The sequence below is a fragment of the Andrographis paniculata genome, unplaced genomic scaffold (genome assembly GCF_009805555.1).
Source record: "Andrographis paniculata isolate CXL003 unplaced genomic scaffold, ASM980555v1 Contig64END, whole genome shotgun sequence".
In the NCBI taxonomy this organism is placed as follows: domain Eukaryota; kingdom Viridiplantae; phylum Streptophyta; class Magnoliopsida; order Lamiales; family Acanthaceae; genus Andrographis; species Andrographis paniculata.
The window spans coordinates 1,857,018-1,880,002 of NW_026137600.1; the positions used below are offsets into that span (position 1 = coordinate 1,857,018).

The following is a 22,985-nucleotide window of genomic DNA, read 5'->3' on the forward strand; positions in this document are numbered from 1 at the left end:
TTATTTGTTATAGTTTTTGCTACGTAACAAAAGGTTAGGATCATTTTCTTTCGTATGAATTTATCTGTAAAAAAAAATTCAGTATAAATGCTTCATGCTCATGAAAATAATTTTTTTTTTGATTTTTTATGTAACAAAAATATTATATAAATATTTCTTGTTCGTGAAACAACTATTTGTTACAAAATTAGACCATAACAAAAAATCGATAGAAATACTTTATGCTCTTAAAAAAACTTTTCGTTACAACCTAAAAATTGTGACGAATAACATAGAACACGATTTTTCATATTAAATACAAAAATTCCTAAGACAACCTACATAATGATGCTGATCCAACAATGTTCTCTAACACGCCAAACCAAAACCGTAACTGTAGCATATGGATACATGATATTTGAGAGAAAATTCTGTTGCGCCTGCCCATGGCATCCCTTGTTTGCCTCAAGTTCGCCTTCAAAATATGGAAAGACATTGCCGAAAGCTACCATTTTTGGCAAAGGTGACATCCAAAACCCAATCCGACTATTGGATTGTTATAGAAGAATCATATGACAACAATGAGAATTCTTCATTACTTTCCTTTCTATTCAAGGAGGCCATCCAATCCGGCAATGTTAAGGCAAGCCATCTTTCATGATTCTAGCTTTTCAGGCAAAATATTATAATCTTGCAACAGTCTCATGTTGCTAAAATAGAAGTATGCAAAACAAGACAATTACGAGGTCTACAATACAACTACAAATGACCTCTTCATCTTCTCAGTTGCACCCCGCGACCATCCACAATTATCTTGCAGTTGAATTCGGGGCATGTTTTGATATTTGATTCCAGTATTGATATGAAACATTATCGAGTGCTTTGCATGCGAGAGTCACATTTTTTGGACGACCCGAGTTCTAATATTGCAATGGATATGTACTCGTTAGAAACAAATAGATGGAGTCACAGTGTTGTACTGCCAGCAGTTCCGTTGGTAGATTTTGAGAACACAATGTACTTTTAGGGCAACCTCCATTGGCTATCAGCATTGGAGAATTAACTTATTATTATTATTATTATTATTATTATTATTATTATACTACCATAACAATTGCTTCGACAGTTGGCCTGGTCTGCTGGACACCATCCCAATTGACATCAAAATTATTATTTCAGGAAATGTCTGAGCATTTGCATTTCATTCATGTGGGAATAATTTAGAAATTCGAATTCAATATATATGAACTCAAGACTGATTAATTTGGATTGGTTTGTTAGATACTAATTGGATTTATCTACTAATCCTTTATTGATGCGATACTTTCTGCGCTTCAATATTCTTGCAGCAGTTAAGGTGAGGATGAAAGTGATTCATTCTTGAAGGTAAAGTTTCAAAAAGGTGCCTTATGGTACAATTTATTTGACTAGAGTTCCTATATTGTGCGTGGATTCGAAGGATACTAGCCATATAATACATTCATCAATCAAGGTGTGATGGGATTGCAATATGTTGAATCTATTTAGGGTGTGAATCCCTCTGCCGATCCTTAATCAGTTGCGGCTAGCTATCACATTTATTTTGTTTTTTTTGTGATTTTATCATTTTCTTTATAAACATCACTAGCAAAGTAGGTGCAATGAGATGCAAACTTATAAAAAAATTATTTTCCTAATGAATTAGATTAGATCTTAAGAAAATATAACTTAAAAGAAAATTTATGTACATCTTTATACGTCCACTCAATCGGATCGATGTGGACTACCTCACGGAAGGTACGTGCACTAACATTCATCGAAAGGATTATTAGGCATCTAGGACCGTAACATATATGACTAACACCTTCATTTTGGCGAGGCTATAACCTAAAATATAAATCATAAAAATTTGTGCTGCTTAGGAAAGTAATTGACAATGTCACTCAATAAATAATGAATAAACAAAAGTAATTACTTTAACTATCAATAATGACTTATAAATTACAATACACGTCATATATGTTTCACAAATGTCGCATTGGATAAGAGTTTCTCTTTGCTCAACATGTGAAACAAATTAAGAATACAATAGCATACAAAACTATAAACTAAATAAAAAAATAAAATATATATATATCAAATCCTTCTTCAAAATGTCTACTAAATAAGCATATAAAACCAAAATACAACATTGGTAAATCAAACAATTATACCCGATCCTGATCTTGAGTATTTTCAACCTTAACAATATAATATCAATTAAGACTAAGTTCCAAATAAGGCAACCATAGAAATAATAGATCAACAACAATAATAAACTTCTTTATAAGTTACACATCAACAATAAAAAGTTTCTGAATCTTTGACCAATAAAAAATATGAATATACTCACAAATCAACTCGGTCATAGCAATGAGAACATATTTAATAGAACAAATGGTGACCAAGAAACCATATACGCTGGATAAAACAAAGTCAGCCCTCATAATCACATAAATAACAAGAAAATAACTCCTCTTAAGAATCACTAAAATACTTAACTATTACAAACCTAAATTGAACACGAACTTAGTTTTGGTATGAATAATATGACCCATTTGCCCACATGTTTTTCCAAGCTACGAGAGAATAAATTAACACGAGATTTGATTTACATCAAAATGTTTGCAACTATCAATAACTTTCTTGTGGGTGGATCAAGTATAAGCAATATACATATAGTTTACTCAATCACGTGATAATTTTGAACACCATTACATAGTCATGCACACTAACCGTCAATGGCTTATGGATCTCGATCCCAGACGTCTCTGAATAAATAAAGTTAATAAGTCAAAAGACATTCATCATTGTGGCATACTCCTAGTTTGAGCTACACATTATGATCATCAGAGACTTTGTCTTTAACTTCAACTGAATATTAATCTAAGTCAGTTTTCCAAAATCTTGAATTATGACACCCCGGCCCGCAAGTCACGCAAAGCCAGACATGTCGGGATCGTAGACTGGTCCCACAAGTCAACATGAGTCCTTCCAGCGCGCTTCTGTCCTCACTCACGCGCACTTGGAAGACCCATCCTCATATTATTTCCAGAGCAAGCACGGTTAACTCTAAAATTTTTTCAATATGGCTTCCGAAAAGAAATGTACACATTGTTGACATGAGTAGTCTATTCAATCCATTTAACGTATATTCAACCTCGAATGGCTTGGCACCGGCTCATTCACAAGAGTTGGCTTAGCACCGGCCCAATTTGGGAGTACTCCGAGGGTATTATATGAATATACGGGGAAATATGAAACGAAAAGCTTACAGAAGCCAAGTAATTTTACAAATATAGAGAAAAATAGTTACTATGGTTGAAAGAAACTGAAATTCAATATGAAGTGCATTAATAAATATAAAATTATTTTGCGCACTCAAAAAAAAAAAAAATCCATTAGGATCCATTGCCATATTGTTGACAAAATACTAGAGGCTTTGCTACAAAAAGTGAATTTTAGAAGTACAAAAGTAATGTTTAGGATAAAATATTTTAAATCCGTAAATACAACAATCCTTCTAAGAAGCTTCAAAATGGAATCGACAAGCAATTTCGTCATTTCATGTACCATTAAACAAAGAAAATAAGATCACTATTTAAGTGAGTGCTAGCATTTGCAATCATGTTTGTCCACCCTAACATATTGCATCACTGTAGAGTTCTGTTTTTTTTGAATGTGTAGCCCTTCAATCCACATTGACATGCTATTGTTATATACTTATAAATAGATATTAACTCAGTCTGCATCATGTAAGAAAATATTTAAATATCTCCCATTTATTTGTTGAATGAAGTCTCATGCATTTTAATCTATAATTTCTTTTTTTCATGTCTACATTTCAAGAAATCTTTATACAAGATATGATACAACACAACTCTCATATTAACAAGATAAAATATTTACAAAACGGTATCTACTAAACTTTAATTTATTTTTCAGGTGTAGTAATTGGTATTGAACCTATCAAAATCCACAACCGAGACTAATTGGGATTCAACCAAGCTACATCCAAAGAGTCTAAACTCTTACTTAGTTGTAGTCCTAACATAAGTCTTTTTAAATGGTCCCACTAGTAAGATAAAAATTCATGATCTCCTTTAGTATTCACAATTTTCCAACCAACTACTCCAAACTCTATGATTGTAACTTAGAAAAATTGAGTATGTTATAATTTTCTTTAGCTTCATTTCACTACTTACAACATTGTTGAAAATTAGACACATAGCTACTTTTAACTATGATCTTCTCTTTGACACAAGAGTTGTTCATATAAAGAAATAACACCTTAGTTGGTCCATATTAGAAAATTTGTTCAAGTAAATTTGGCATATAGAAACTAGAACTCATTTAATTGCATTATCTTTATTCAGTTTTCTTTTACTGGCTAAGTTGCAAATTTTAATAAATAGAAACAAACAACTATGTTAGTCATGCAAGACAAAGTTGTAAATTTTTGCATATAACTAACTGTCAATGAAAAGACAAAAATAAAAATTCTATGTCCATAGATTAATCTAAAAACCAACTCTCAGAAAGAAGTAATTTGTCATTAATACTAGATTGTGTCCCTGAACTTCCACTCATCCTACACAAAATTTTGATTTTTTAAGTTTTTTTTTTCAAAGTCATCTTAGCGGTATTAAGGATTACATAAATTTAGCCCGAGGTCTTGCCTAGAGCCTTTACCGCATGACTCCACAATCAAATCCACGGTAATCTCTCTTTGGCATTAATAGTTTGCTTACAAATTGCACTCCATACGCATGTGGTTGATTGGTTTGAAATTGATGATTTTTCTATTAATAATCCTCTATTCTAAACCCACTCCAATACAAAATCAATACAAATATAAAAAACAAACACAATGTATGACGACATTGTTCTCATTAATAACTCAAAAAATTTAAAGAGCATCAAACACTACATTATAAACAATGGTTTCCGAATACAACATTGCTAAAGAAAAACCAAGATAACAGACTATGATCTACCTACTCATGAAAAATTCACAGAAAAATGATTCAATCCGAAAAAGGGAGCCACAAAAAATAATTTCATTACAGACACATTGAAAACCTCCGAATCAAATGTCACACCCAAATATCATCGCCAACAAATATGAAAAAACAAATCCACAAGAAATGCCGAAGTATGAATGATTAAACCACAAGAAACATAGTTGATTCTTAAAGCAACAAATCATATACACATAGAGGTATAGTTATATGAATATATTATAATTTGTTTCTATTTATGTAAATTTATTAACTCTAATGCATGAATATACGTTAAGTTGATAATGTATATGATTGAAATACTAATCGACGCATTTTACATTTGGAAATGAAAGAGTTGCATTAGTTAGTCTTTTAAGTTAATCAATCAAAACAAATAAAACATAAGATAAGAACTAGAGGAAATGAGATGAAAATGGTGATAGATGTTTTCAAACAGTGAGACTATATAGAAAAAAAATTGAGAGATAAAAAAAAACATAAAAATGTGATAGAGAAAGTGTCTGAAAATAAATATTCATGATTGTTGTGATAGTACTTGTTATATATATATATATATATATTACAAGGATAAGCCGATGGTTAAGAATATATTTTATTAAATGAATATTGAGAAACTATTGTATATAAAATTCTTAGTTTTGATTAATTATTTACATAAGCTTGTGAACCAAAAAAAGAAAAAGAAAAAGAAAATTGAATATTCTATTTTGCTGGATGTTATCACAAGAAAATTACAATGAAAGAAAATTCAAATTTTACTATTTTTTAAAACCCTTCAATAGAAAAATAAAAAATTGCATACAAGAGACAAACATAACATGCATAAGTTTTTAGTTTAATTATATCTTTCTTGATTGTAGTGTTAATTATATTGTATATTCTTTTAAATGAAGTCCTAGACAAAAAATATAAATATGCAACCAACTGTAAATGATATGCTCTAATCACATTAAATAAAAAACATGATTATGGTGGTAGAAATTTATTATCAATAGACAGAGGGAAAATTTCTTAAAACTTTTGTTTATATAGACATAACGAAGTAATATAAATATTTGACCATATAGTGTAATATTTTTGTTATGTGTAGTTCATATAGGATACAAAAGTACGTAATGTTGTCTACTATAAGTCTTATAAATTTATGATTTGGCATATCATTATTTAGGAATGTTACAAGCATTTATCGCAAAACTCTCAAATATGAATTATTGCATTTATAGCACAATATGGTATAATCACGATCTATATTTTCTAATAATATACAAAATGATAAAATATTATAATTATATTTTAATTTAACTTTAATATATAATAAATAGATCTTTGTAAATATATTTTTATATAGATGATTACAACGTTTATATCAAGAAATAAACGTCAACTAAGAATGTCCACAAACATACACTTAAGAAATTCTTGAACTTATTGTTGTCAATATACTGAGAGAAGTTATTATCATTTGTCATGCACTTTCTTAATGTGTACATTATCTTTTGTACCTTTGTACAATGAGAATAAAGTGCATTGGCACATGATCATTCTAAATAATCAAAATAATTTGTGGACTACAGAAAATTTAATGTGAAATACATGGTCATGTGTGGTCAATGAACGGATGGTAAAATCCCTAAAAATAAAACAAAATGTATGCTCATTTTGTATACATGTATCTGGTGACAAATTATATGAAGTAAGAATGACCAACCAATATGAACAATTTTCTTATATGTTCCGTAAGGTGTAAAACTATACGTGGAAAGTTCTAATAGAACATTCCATGGATCTTGGTAAAAATTGTGATATATATTATCACAATATTTCAACGTCTTTGCATCAGATAGATAGATAGATGACTCATAAACTCAACTTTGATTATGTATTGATAATGTCATATCATTATTTTTTTGTCTCAAAGAATTCATGCAAAATTTTTAATTTCTTTTTCAATAAAAGATATATTATTTGTGACGAGAAAATATTCTTCAATCATCTACCTTGTTTCCAATGTGACACACTATAGTATTTGCATTTTTGTAAACTCATTCCATCTTTCTAAAACAAGACAGATCCTTGTGGACAATAATTTATTTCAATGTTGGGTAACTCCATATTTTTCATTACTTTGTTTTGAGTAATAGAAGTTGGATGACCATTGATGACCCTTTAAAGATATCGTTCTAATAACTTGCACATATTATTATAATATGACTATGATATACTCTGATTGCCTTTAATCAATTCAATAATAATGGACAATTATGTTTCTCCATCACAACCTTCACAAAGTAGTTTATCACAAATTTAAAGCATATTATCGAATATATTGACCATATTTAATTATGTCAATTCTTTATTTTTAATGGGTGTCTTTCGTCCATTTTTCAATTTTAAGGTCTTGCATCATTAAAGATCATTCTACAAGTTTCTTCCACGATCTTTATTAACCAGTGTCTTTATTAATATATTTAATAATTTATATTTAATAATTTTATATATACTGCATAAACATAATATCATATCATAATTAATCAATTTTCTTTGTTGTAAAGTCCATTGTAAAAACAGTAAAATTTTTACTTCAAATTCTAAATATAAACGCTGTGTATTTGGATCATAACTTTCATAAATCCAATCTCTATAATTTTTGAATAAATAATAAATAATATAATCTAATATGCATTAAAGTGAGTTGGAGAATAATATAGACAACTTATATATATATTATATATAATTAGTCTGTATTCAAAATTGTTAATAAATAAATGTAATCAATATATAGAAGGTGTTGCCCATTAATTTTTGAAATATTTTAAATAATATCATTGGAAACTCTAGCTTTAGACGTGGAAGACAAAATTGAAAATTATTTATAAAATCAATTTCTATTTATTTTTCCCAAAGTTATGATATCATATTAAAGAACTTTAAATACATTTTAATTTTCAATAATTTTGTTCAATAATTTGAATTATTAATTTATTTTTTTTATTAGATAACTTTAAAACAAAGATTTCTATATTTTAAATTTAACTTAAGGTGATAAAATTAATATTTTTAATTACTATTAAAATAATAATAAATAGATCAATAAATAAAATTAATATTTTTTATATTCTTATATGTCATTAACAACAAATATTATATATATATGAAAATATAGGTGTATATATAAATACTTCATTTATACAAATAAATATTTATTTTTCATAAAATCGATATTTTTTAAAAAAGTGGTTAAATACATTATTAATATTTTTAAATAAGTGTGTTTGTTTAGTATTTTTAGATTGAAATATTTTCTATGTAGATACAAAGAAACATATTAATATATAAAAAATAATATTTTATATTAAGTTATTGACTTTTTATAAATGGATATTTTATTAATATTATATTGTATAATGTATATATTGTTATATATTTTTTAATAATATTAATCATAAAGTATGTTAAAAACGAAATTGGGTGAACACATTTGTTTAAAAAATGTTTCTTTCTTTCTTTTGCGGTCTATTTATAAAAAAATGTTCTCATACCATATCTAGTAAAAAAATAAATACAAATTTTGTTTAAATCTATATTCAATGTTTTTCATTATATACACAAATTTCATTTATGTACTCTATACATTTCTTATACTTATTTCACTTTAATTTAAAAATTATATTCCTAATCCTATAAAATATTAATTCTACTTTTTATAAAATATTAAATTAAGAAAAAATTGTTATTATCCACTAATATAATTGTTGTGGAATTATGTGAAATTTTTTAATATATTTAATTTTTTTCTTGAAACTTGGTGGTAAATTTATTTTTAAATATTTTTATTTTTTATTGTTTTCAAAAGATTTTTGCGGACATTTGCAATAATCTTTTTTAATATTTAGTTGTTACATTGTGTGGATTGCTTCAACAATAATTTCATTATTTATATCAAAATATTGTTGCAGAAATAGACAAATCAAGAAAAAAAAAAAAATCCTGTAGCTATTATTATGGAATTTTGCAATAGATCTTGAAAGATTTTTTTTTTTTTAAAAAAAAATTGCAGTAGATTAACGAATAATAAATCAAAAATAATAATATTCTTTTGTACAACCATTGTTGCGCAATTTTGTGACAATAAAATTATATATATATTTTTTCTTTAACTTCATATATAATATCGATAACAATATACCCATCTGGGACAATATAACATATTTCTAGTAGTAGTAGTCAATGTCACATAGAATGACATTGATCAAAATGTCCATCATGTCACATATTTTACTTTGTATTTTGCAGGGTTTAATTACAAGTTGTTTCAAAATGTATTTGAATGTATTTTGTGCTTGCTAGAAATAAATATTATTCATTAATTAGGTGTTTTACTATTAAATAGAAAAAAAAATCGTATAGATACGTTAGAATTAAATGTGTTTAGGAAAAAATAGCTTTCTCGCCACGTTCGAAATGTCGTAATAAAAACTTCATTTTCGTGAAAAAAAAAAAACTATTACGATTTTGTTATAACATTTGGGTGTAACATTTACTCGCGTAACAAATCTTTTTGTCACGATAATTTTTGTAACAAATCATTTTAATCAACACCCTTCAGACGCGTGTGGGCTATCTTTTTGTTAAGGTATTTGTTACGAAATTTAAGCTGTCATAAAAAAATATAATATTTTTATTACAATAACATCCGTAAGAAAAAAAAATAGTACAAATGCTATTCATGATGGATGGATTTTTTTGTTACAACTTGATAACTTTGCCATTTTTTTTTACGGTATTTACTATGTTACAAATATCATAAATAATAACTTTTCAGATATTTTTCATAAATAATACGAAATTAAATTTGAGGCACAACGAAAGCATCAAAGCCTAAGTTGTTCAATTACAATCAACATCATACATCGCACTAGAAGTAATAACGCATGATAGAAGTTAGACACAAATTCCTTAATCTTTAACAACAACTCCAATGATTATATTTAAGGTGATAGACCTACGAAATTTCGCGACAAACCATATCAAAAACCAAGGGTGCAAAGTGGAAGAGGGTCTCCACAAAAAACAAGTAAGAATCATGGGAGAAAAAGCACTGAAATCGTAATATATATCATTCTATATTGCAAATCATTTAGTCAATGCATTGAAACTAATCAAAGTAAAAAATTGTACATCGTTGTATAACTACTCAATCAAGGGATACATCTTTAATTGTCTCCGCTCTTGCGATCATTGGTAGAATGAGCAGTGTGTCTGAAATCAAAATTGAAGTAACACTATAAAAAAATATCAATTTTGTAACGATGTTTTTTTGTTCTTAAATCCAATTTTTCTATTACTAATGTTATTAGTGACGGAATTGGGGATAAAATTACGTTAGCTATGTGAACTTTAGGAACAGAATTCCGTTACAAATATACTATTTTGTTTTTTTAGTGTAACAAACTTGTTCAAGATAGTGAGACTTGTTTACAATTGATAATGTAAAGAAAACTATAAATAAAAAGAATAAAAAAACTTTCTACATGAAGCTGATTTTTGGTGGAATAGGTGCCAAATATACATATCGAGTGAATGTAAATGATAAAATAAATATCAACAAACATGACTGCAAGAACTACCGTACTTATTACAATTCAGCCAACTATTCTATTAATTTTCAACAACAATAGTTATCCCCTTCAATAATACTAAATGACAAGAACGTGTACATATATTATAAACCGAAACAAAGCCAACATTATTGAAACATCAAACTAATAATTATACTCCACACAATATATTAAATCTCCTTCTTCACCTAAACTAAAATACACACTTAGTAGTCAACACTACAAAAATATTATGTGGCACTTGAGCTCCATAAAAAAAAAAAAAAAAGAAAAAAAAAGAAACCCTTAAAATTAATTACTAAATATACCACCGGATACACAATATATTCGTTTGAAAGATATTCTTATTTCAGAACGTTATGAAGTATTATAATCTCATGTTCATAATTTTGTTTGGGCAACATATAATTATCAATTCAAGCAAGTCAAAAGCCTTGGGGGTTTGAGATGCCTAATATGCATCACCACATCGTTTCATTACTGCTCAGTGTGCATACAATAGAGTGATTTCTGTATTTATATAAATTTCCTGCTAAATGTTTCCAAAATACAAAAAATTTTAATTTGCGATGAGAAACTTATCTTGGAACGAACGATATTGCAGTTGTTCAAAAATACCATAGCTTCAGAATGATTGAGTTTAAGTGCATCTTTGCCAGCATCATAATGTTCAATAGCCCATTTTTTTTCAAAGATACACCTAGAGAACTAAAGGCACAAGAAACTTAACTGTTTACTAAACTTTCATGAAACTAATTATATGAATAGAATCAAGGGAAGTTGTCTAATTGTTGTAGTTTTTCAGACAAGCCACCACAGTCAACAAGTATATTTTAAAGTAGACAAGACAAGCCACCACAGTCAACAAGTATATCTTAAAGTAGACAAGACAAGCCACCACAGTCAACAAGTATATTTTAAAGTAGACAAGACAAGCCACCACAGTCAACAAGTATATCTTAAAGTAGACAAGACAAGCCACCACAGTCAACAAGTATATTTTAAAGTAGACAAGCGGCTCCATTGAAATGCATCTTTCACTTTCTCAAATTTCAGATCTATTTTACCTTTACTTTTTTCCCTGAGATGTTGAATAATCATTCAACTAGTCCGTTGAATATCATAATTTAATGTAAAAAGGTACTTGCAATTAGAAATAATTGGAACTTAAAATAGAAAAAAATTGTAAACTATCAAACAAACTTTCACCCAATGTGTTATCAATGCATTCATAAAATTTTGAAATAAACATAAATATAAAAAAACATTGCTTTCTTCACTTATCACCTGCTAAGATAGGGTCACAGAGATATCTTGAGACTTTAAATCTTTTTCTTTTTTTCTTAATCTCATATTTTCCGTCAATCAAATCAAGTGGCACTTTATGTACCTCATTTTGATACACTTGGAAAACAATTACAAAAAATATCTATAAATCTTGATAATAACATCCACAGAAGGACTACAAAAATATGATATGCTTAGACAAAAATTCATTAGAATTGATCAAGTTATATAGTGTCCAAATAAAATCATAAATATGGTTATCATAAATATAAACAAACTATTGTAAAGACAACTATTGTTTTAAGTAATGCAACGTCTAATATATTACTCCTAGATGTTTGTTTCGCTATCAATCTGGTATAAGGGTATTCACTCTTATTTATAAAAGTAATTTGGTTATGCTAACTTTTTATTGTATAAAATATAAGAGATATATGTATGTTGAAAAAAATGCATTCAATATAATATTGACGATTGTTTGATTTAAGTTTTTACTTATAATTTTGGTTTCTTATATGGTTTCAAAATTTACATTTTATTGTTTATTTAATATAATTGAGTACAAAAGTTATCTTTCAAATAACAAGTCAAATACTTATTTTATATCAATTTTAAATTTACTTTTCAAACCACAAGCTCACTACTACACCTATCCAAACAAACCCTTTCTTATCGAAAGCCTAAATGTATTTCTTATAATAATTTTAATGTTGTATGGATGTACCATGTACTCTTACTTAGTATATATATATGGACATATCCAAAATATCAAAAAATTGTATTTTTATATTGAAAAATATCAAGTTTATTAATTTTTTTATATACCAAATTTTCTATGCATCAATATACATTTATATATACAAAAACTTTCAGTATAATATATTATATGCTTTGATATTTTTAACATATTGTATCAATCCATTCCTATATAATATATATACATAGGTATGATCATGAAACAAAAGATATAGATGATCAAGTAGCTTAAATGAATGATGCACTTTTGGTTATTTCTCGGAGTGGTTTTTCGGTGAATCTAATAAAATTGTAGGTAAAAGCCCCTAGAATTGTCCCTAAAAAAGGGCCGGCCACATACACCCACAACCCTTTGTATTCATGCATCACGATTGCCGGCCCAATACTTCTTGCCGGATTCATCGATGCTCCCGACACTGGCCTACATTACCAACACCGTAACACAACTGCTAAATAATAAAGAACACGTATTTCTTTTAATTTTATTCTTTAAAATATATATTTATTTTTTTGTAAAAAAATGCACTCATACTTTTGGGCACAATTTTTTATGTGAGTGTGTAATGTTTGTTATTTTTGCTTTTTTAATAGTAAAAATTAGAATGAATTTTTACTATATAACTAAATGAAAATATTTTGAAGAAACAAAACAAAAAAGCATATTTTTAAAAGAAAAGAAAGTATTACATTATAAAATATTTATTTTTATTTGAATTTTTTTTTTTCAAAACAATTCTAAAAAAAGAAAATAATAAAGATTACACTCTAAATACATGAATAATTAAATTAACCATAATATATAAATATATAGTTTAATTAATTTACCCTGCAACAATAACGTTGATCAATATTGTCATTCCGATAGCAATTCCAGCCAATTCTCCAATCTGCATTTTCATTCATTATATAGACATATACATATATCATTTTGATCATTTTAATTTAAATTGAAATTTAACAATTAATTTGAATTTTTTATAATAATGCTTAGTAAATCTAATCCATTCATTTTGTAAAAATTAAAAAAATAAAAATTTAACAACACCTATTCCAATGTCAATATGGTTTGGATTTGATTTTCCAGTTAAATAGTTACAAGTTTTAATCCATTCATTTTCAAAAAATTTAAAAACAATCAATCATAAATCATAGTTTGAAATTGTGAATTTAGAGATTCAAGAAATCACGAATCAACCTTAAAATTTTAATTTTGATTATGGATTTTTTTTTTTTTTTCAAAATTTCAATTCAAATAAAAAAACTAAAATGTTCAAACTAAACAGTTTGGACATATATATAGGCAATACTCACTGCTCTGTTATCGGTGGCGACACCGGAAATAACAAACATCAAGAGAAAAGAAGTAATTATCTCCACGATGAAGGATTGAACATTGGATCCAACCGGTACAGTTCCAAAATAATCTTCTTTCCGTAAATCAAGCACCAAATACAAAGTCACGCTCGCAAGTATTGATCCGGTGAATTGCGCCAAAATATACAAAGGGACCTATATATTGGAGTTTGTTCACTTAATATTTCTAAGTGGAACGATTCATTATAATTTTATCAAAAAAATATATAATATACACAAATTAACACACTCACTCACAGGAAGTTAATACTAAATATTATTTTTTATATTACTAATACAATTTTTAATACTTAATATAGAAAATATATCTATAAAAAAACACAAAGTGAACAAACCCTATATGTCAAAATTAATGAAAAATTGCACAAAATAGCATCTCTTACTATTTTTGTTATTTAAAGAGACTTTATAAGACAATAATCTTATATCACACCCATATTGTCACTCTAATGATCATGTATATGCATGTGACATTCATGAGTACTTACAAAAAGCACTACAATAGAATATCTAATTATCTACAATATTTTTAACTACGAAATATTTATGTAATAAAAATGTGTTATTTAGCAATATAAATTAATTCCATCGTTAAAAATAAATTAACAAAATTAATTTTGTCGCTAAAATTATTTTGCTAGAGATATTTATTTTCATAGCAAAAAAATTTTAGCTACAAAATTATTTTTTATAGCTAAAACCATTTGGTTTTAAAAAATCATACATATTTTGTTGTTAAAACTCTTTTGTTATAAATTTTAATTTTATAGCAAAAGAGCTTTAGCTACGGAATCATATTTTTGTAACTATATATTTTTTCTTTACTTTCATTACAATTTTTTTTTTTTGTTACGAAAGTTATATTTGTCGTCAAAGACCTTTACTAACACAGTATAGGCGACATAATGAGTTTCGTCACAAAAACGTTTTTGCTATGACTTCATTATCTTTTGCTACAATTTTTTTGCAGCTAAATTTCAAATTTTTTGTAGTAAAGTGACGTATGGAGAATGTAAAATATACATTACATAGAAAAAAAATAATCAATAGTACAATTTCGAGTACAAAACAAAATTATTTTCATGCAAGTTAATGATTAAATGTGTCAATTACAACATAAAATTTATAGTGTGTATATATATATTGGTTACTTGTTTGGCGGGGAATTGGCGAAAAATGGCGAATGAAATGGTGACCGCAGGATTAAAATGTGCGCCGGAGATATGGCCAACAGAGTAGATCATGACCATGACTATCAACCCCCAAGCCATGCAAATCCCTGGAAATGTCACCGATCCATACTTTTTATTCACGGCAACTGAACCACATCCTATAAATATCAAGAAATATGTTCCGATCACCTCGGCAATCACCTAATAATATAACTATTCATTAGAAAAGCGTTGAGCAAAGTACATACTCAACGACCATCAATAATATTTCATTTTAAAATATGGTCATGTTAATTTAACACCTACGCTCGGCATCGGATCGTCGGCCCTATTTTCCCTTAGCTTCATTCAGTCACATGTAATATAGATGTATACATTATCTATATTTATATATCATATATATATATACACATTATGTATATATATCATTTTTAGAGAGGGGCTGGGTAGACTGAGGAAAAATGTGGCCGACGATCTGATGCCCCTATGCTCCATTACATACGGTTTTTTAAAGTTTTGTAATTTGAAAATTTTAGAATCAATAATAAATTATATATTTGATGTGATATTTTGTAAAAAAATAAAAATAAAATAAGTATTTGACCTCATATATATATATATGTGCGTGTGTGTGTGTGAGATGATAGGATAGATGAATAACCTTAACAAATGCTTCGGCTAGGATGTTGATTGAGGATTTATCAATATTATACTGATTGTCTCAATGAGCACATAAAAATTCTATACATAACATATGAAAATATAACGGACAATATTTGTTGTATAAAGTATCAATATGTTTTGTAAGTTCTATTTTATATATGTACTACAAATTTATATATGTTTGATATATATTACTATGATGAGTGCTGATAATTTTAATCAACACCTAATTTTTGCTCTTAAAAGAATTGGAAATATGTAAATAGAGTGTTATATTTACTTAAAAAAAATTAACAGCGTGCCGTAAACAAAATAAAGAAATATGGAAACACATACATACTTTTTGAGCGACGACAACCACATTGTTTGAGGCACAAATTGTGGAGTCTTCATTCTCATTGCTTGAATTTTTTCCGAGGCTATCGTCCGAAGGTACAATCCCTTCTTCGATAATCTTCATATCAGAAGACATTATTTTTATTTATTTTTTATTTTTTTCTTCCTCTATATGGACTAATTTATTCACCTTCTTTCTTTCTTTTTTTCTTTTTTTATTTTTTTATTTTTTTATTTTTATTTTTTATTCTTTTGGGAAGAAGAAATATCAAAGAAACCTTTAGAGTGAAGAAGACATAATATTGTTTGTTGCTACACATCGCCGGAGAAGTAGGAAATGGGAGGTTGCACTGATTTACAGAATACCTATGCAACTAATAATGTGTGGACAAATTTCAATAATAATATTAATAATTAAATAATTATAGAATAAAATAATTTACAATTAAGTTGAATACATTATAGTTAATTATAAATTATTTATTAATTAAGTCATCTTCAATACATAACTTTATTTTTTAAAAAAATATAAAATTCATTTCGAGTGTTTGTATTCAGCTTTTATTTGATAATATATTTCCAAAATATATATTTTTTGCTTTTTATATTATATTAAAAAATTAATTTTAAAAGCAGTATATCAATATATATTTATATTATATAAAAGAATTGTCTATATCTAAAATTTTATTGTTCAACAATCAAAACCTAATTCTCAAACATATAACCGAAGACATGGTTATCTAAAAGGTTTGTTTTGTTTATATTTAAAATTTAAAATTTTGTTTGAATAATATTTTGTTATGATATTTTATAAAATTAAATACTAGTATATTTTTATAAAGAATATACATTTTAAATTTTTATAATAAGTTAAAATCCAAATAAAATGAACATTACTATTTCGATCTCAAAAAAACTTTTCCATATTTTTCTAATTTAGGGTGTCTCCAAATTTTGGTGTGTGCTTGGTTTAATGTTTTGATTTTAATTTTTTTATTTATATAATTAATAAATATAATATTTTATTAAAAACCAGTTCAACAACAACAACAACAACAATAATAATAATAATAATAATATTGAAATTTGAAATTGGAAATTGAAGTATACTTTGGGCCAAGACCAAAGGACAGGCCATAATATCATGGGCTTTGAGATGCATAAATAATCAGTTATGGAAAGGGCCCAATCAATGGGTTTAAAATATTTATTTTCTATTTTAAACTAAAATATACACGATTTATTCAATATAATTTATAATAAAAGAATATGAATAATAAAATTTTAGTTTTGAGTTTTTGATTATGAATAATAAAATTTTGAATTGAAATAGTTATTTGATTTGATATAAATATACATTTATGCAATATTTTGAGTGTAAAATTAAATTTTAATGTAATATAATAAATAAAAAATATATATTTGATTTGATGTTTTTGGAGATTTTTTTTTTTAAAAAAAAATAGTAAAACTAAGACCAAAATCGCACAAATAAGCACACCCATTTTTTTATATAATACTTCCATCGTCCACTTTATAAATATATATTTATTTAATGTAGAGAATTTAATACATATTATATTTTAGTGATAGTTTTGTATGTAAAACTTATTTTATCTCTACGATGTGTAAAATATTTTTAAATGTATTGATATAAATTTAATATAAATATGAGGATATTTGTAGAATGGTAAAACGAACGAACAATTCGTAAGTCCGACTCCTTTGAGCTCATTAAAAGCAATTCCTTAAGTTAAACGAGCCGTATACAAATATAAATTTTGGTTCGTTATGTTCACGAACGAGCTTGAGCGTGTTCGCGAATATTCGACAGTATTTGTTAAAATCTGAAATTAATATTTAATAAGTATATATATCTTTATAAACATTATACTTAATTCTAATTTTTTTATATAAACTTATTAATAAAAAATATAATTATTATTAATTAATTTTAAATTTAAACAAAAATTAAATAAATAATTCTTTCAACAAGCCGAGTCAAATCGAATATAAACAAAATAATTACTAAATAAGTTTTACTCAAATAAAAATTTTAACTAATATTTCTTAATGAACGACTATAAGCCGAACTCAAACATGAAAGAAAAAATCGTCATTTAACATACCAAGTAGATATAAAAAAATATTATATTAAAATAATATTTCCTCCGTCCGCCTCTAAGGGTCACATTTACCTTTTGCTTCATTATACTTAATATTAAAAATATCTGTATATTTGTATAATTTTTTGTACAAATATCATTCTATTAGTATTATAAGACACTAATGAAAATATTTTTGTAATTTTTTTCTTAATTTGTTACTATATTTTAATTTAATAATTATTATTCAAAGATAAACATGCAAAAAGTAAATTAAACCGAAACAGAGACAATATTTAATTCAAAACGACCAAATGTAGTGCTATTTTTTTTTATCCTAGGACATAGTTTATGGTCCGGTCCTAAAAATCCTAACTAAAATTTTCCCAAAATTTTACTATTTGGACTCTGTATTTTTCGAAAAAAAAAATACATTTTTTCTTCTCATAAAATATCACATCAAATATTATTTTCATACCAAATTCACCATTATTTTTTTTTCCAAACTCATCAAAGAAACACACCCTAAATAAAGACTTCAATCCCAATGTTCTGATTTCACTACAGTCAATCACGCATGATGGAATTGTTTAATTTGTGCTTATTTATTACGATGTCAACCTTTCACCAAAACCAAACAATTTGAATTTTTTTGGCATGGATTAACTCCTAATTTGACCAAATCAATATATATTATACAAGTAATTAATATATATTTATATATTTTTTAGTACATTTACGGGAAATATTAGAGTAATATGAAAACATCACACGTTTTTATCAAATACAACATACGTTGTTTGTAATAAAAACATGTGCTAATTCATAATTATAGCGTGTGTTGTATGAGAGTATATCATGTGCTAAAATCAAGTATTATATGTGTTGTGTGAGACTATAGCAGTTAGGTCATGTGCTGTATTTGTATTACATTAAAGTATACTGCGTTCTGTATATAGTAACACTGTATGCTAAGCACTGTAGCCGCCTCCAATATTTATAATACAACATATGTTATATTATAATTCAACATATGTCATAATATAATTTAGCATATGTTGTACTATGTATAAATATATGATGACTATGCGTATGACATATGCTGAATCGATGCTGACTTGGCCGGATTAGATTTTTTTTTTTTTTTAACCTAATCACACTAGGGTGTTTGAACCCATGATTTTACGATCACGAGATTATTTTATACTATCAGATCATTCATAAAAAAATATTTTATGTATAACTTAATTATATGTATAATAATATATTTTAAATTTATAAAATTTAAAAAATATTTCAATATTAATATGTTATTATTTTTATTGTAGTAAAAAATATACTTCTGAGAGAGACTGACAAAAATAATAAAAATATACTTTAAGTTGAAAACGAGGTATATATATACTCCTTCCGTCCAGTTAGAAAATACATATATTTATATTTTGAAACGTCCAATTACAAAGTAAATATTTTATTAAATACCTCACTTTTTTCCACAAATATTTTTACTTTACATTATATTATTACTTTTACACAAAAAAGCAAGAACAAAAATGTCATTTTACTATTTTTAATTATCCACTATAATTAAAATACTATTATTTCTTAAATACTGCGTCAAAAATAAATGTTTACTTTGTGTGTGGACGGAGTGAGAATTATATAGACATAAAATAAATATACATGTATATATCCAAATAATAAGTCGAATGAGGAAATTAGAAATGATGATTATGGTATTGACAAGCAAAAGTTTAGGGTCCATAGAAGATCAATTCAAATGCATCATCACACACACACAGCTGGAAAGGCTTAGCCATACATATACATATATATATATATATATATATTTATTTTTATTATTTTTTTTATTTTTTATTATTATTATTTTCTATATATATATATATATATTTTGATAATGAATAAATTGGACCGCAGCAGCAGCAAAATCAACAGCGCCAGCGGTAGCTGAGCTGCAGCCCCACTCCTTATAATGGCGCCATCACTGCTCCGCCAAAATAAGAATAATTGGAACGGTTAACGAGCTGAATCGAACATAATTTTAAATATTTGTGTTCCTTTGTTAATTTTTGTGAATAAGATTTGTGTTCGTTCGTTAAATATTTGAAGTTGTTTGTAGTGTTCGAACTCAAATCGTTAAGTATTTTTATTGTTCGAGCTTGTATTCGGTTCGATTAAATTCGTTTGAACTTGTTCAGATAAGTATAATATTTTATTTTATTTTTAATTCATTTATTTATTTTTTAATTAATAATTTCATGTATATATTAACAAACGTTCGCAGATAAGGTTCGAACTTGTTAGTTAATAAAACAAGTCTATTTATGTTATTCGGATTGACTCATTTCCGTTTGTAAATGAGCTTAAATCGAGCCGAACCAGACCTTCATGAACAGCTTAGTTCATTTAACAGCTCTACACATAACCCGACGAATGTGTACAAAAATAGAGATAATCGAGCAACATAATAAAAACTAAATATTTATTGAAAAAAATTTATTCAGTAAAGACTACTTGTATACTCCCTCCGACCTCTGTCCCAGATCCGTATCCAGATTACTATTAAACACAGAAATTGAGGATGAATATGATTATAAATAATTAATAATGTATTAATAGAAGTAATTACAATATAATATAATTAATTATAAATTAAAATTAAGATAAATATTTAGATAGTCTAATTGATATAATATTATATATTATTTCCATTTTACATATGGTGCAATATTTATTTTTGCATAAGAATTTATGTGGATAATATTAAATAAAATAATTTAAAAATTATATAATGTGATGAAAATCAAGACCTGAAGCATCAGAATTTAAATCATAAATTTACGATCACGAGTGAACCTCCACACCACTAAGTACTGCAAATTTTAAAATTTTAAAAAGTTGTGATAATAATAAAAAATTTAATAAATAAAATATGTAAACTAATGTTAGATTTTTTATGTTTTGTTTAAAAAGGTAAAATTTTAAATAAAAACTTTATATTTAACAGAGCTTTTATTTATAGACAACTTCTTTATTAAATCTGTTTGGTTTATATTTGAAACCAAAGTTATCGTTTTTTGGTTTATATAATTTTCAATAAAAAATATTATTCATCTTACAAATATCACATCAATATATTATTTAAAAAATTAAAACGTGGTTAAATTCTTTAAGAAATTATATTTCGATAATATATATACAATATAAATATCATTTTATAAAGTATAAAATTTTATATATAATATAAATAAATAAAAATATCAATTTTTATTTATGATTAATATAAGTTAATTTTATAATTTTATTTTTTTCAATGTATATAAATATATTTATTTATTAAATAAAGTTAGAAATAAAAAAAAATTAAATGAGTCTCTTATAATGCAATACTATCTCTGTAATTCAAATTATACTAACTTTTCTTTTTTAATTGTTATAAAAGATATTCTCAATTTATTTTTTAACAAAAAAATCACTATCTTTCAGTACTTTTTTTTATTCCTGTGTTCTTTTTGTCAAAATAATTTAATATTTTCTTCGTCATCCAATTGAATACTTATTTGATCGGGCACGAGTTTTAAAAAAATAGATAAAAATAGAAATTTTAATTTTTTGGATAAAGAAAAAGTAAAAGTATTTTTTACTAAAAAGATAAACAAAAATAAATTTAAATGACAATAAATGAAAAAAAAAGTGAAAATAAATTTGAATGACATAATATATATTTTTAAAAAAAATATTAATACATTACACATATTTACTATTTTTATATTATTTACATAATTTACCATATTTCACATTAAAAATTATCATTTTATACTATTTTACATAATAAATACATTTTCTTTTATTAAAATATATATACAAATATTTGAGCATATTGTCAAATGATATAAAAATAAAAATAAAAATAAAAATTGAAAATATAGTGACAACTTCAGTCCGAAAAATAATTACTAAAAAGTTGGTCCAATTAATTAAATAAGTGTGTGGACCCCATAAGAGATTGGGGTTGGGGTTGGGTGTAATTTTAGCCACAAGCTATTTGAGTACGTACATTATATTATTACATTACATATATTATATTAATTTATATATATATATATTTAAATTATTACATTACATTACATACATACGTCAATGTCGAACCCATACTCATATTCCTTTCTATTTATTACTTAATAATGACTCCAAATAGACCTGCTGCTTCTGCACCATCCATCCATTTTTCCATTTCCATACATATTTTTTACACTATTTATTACTCTTTAATTTTTTTTTAAAAAAAATTATATCAAATATTTATTTATTTATTTTTATAATATATTCAATTAAATATTAAATTTTTTTTATTATCTTTGAAAATATTCAAAAATTTCAAAAATCCTGTTGAATTAGTATTATTATTTTACTTACTCTACTAATTTAGTATTATCTTTGTAATAAATTTTTTTATAATAACTTATTTTATTTTTATCTATCTTATTTTATATTAAAATATTATTATTTTTTAGTTTTTATATTCCAATAATGTGACATAAATAGTTTGGATGGAGTATAATATTTAAAAATATTTTTCAATTAATGTAATTAACAAAAATTAAAAAAATATATATATATAGGTGCAAT

The 22,985-nt window shown here is 25.6% G+C and overlaps 1 protein-coding gene across 1 annotated transcript; it reads right to left on the bottom strand.

Moving 5' to 3' along the window:
• Positions 1–12,910: 12,910 nt before the first annotated feature.
• Positions 12,911–16,351, bottom strand: LOC127261679 (probable aquaporin NIP-type). The gene is made up of 5 exons (XM_051289975.1): positions 16,232–16,351; positions 15,208–15,429; positions 13,994–14,191; positions 13,508–13,569; positions 12,911–13,103 (listed from the first exon to the last, which is right to left on the bottom strand). Exons 1-5 carry the CDS (start codon positions 16,349–16,351, stop codon positions 12,911–12,913), a joined length of 795 nt encoding a protein of 264 aa, XP_051145932.1.
• Positions 16,352–22,985: the final 6,634 nt, after the last annotated feature.

Bases quoted from the DNA above. Each gene is read 5' to 3' on its own strand.
- LOC127261679 (XM_051289975.1), bottom strand. From the start codon at position 16,351: ATGAAGATTATCGAAGAAGGGATTGTACCTTCGGACGATAGCCTCGGA. The intron at 14,192-15,207 runs GTAACCAATATA...TCCAATATATAG, and splicing joins GCCAATTCCCCGCCAAACAA to GTCCCTTTGTATATTTTGGC. The intron at 13,570-13,993 runs GTGAGTATTGCC...ATGAAAATGCAG, and splicing joins TCGCCACCGATAACAGAGCA to ATTGGAGAATTGGCTGGAAT.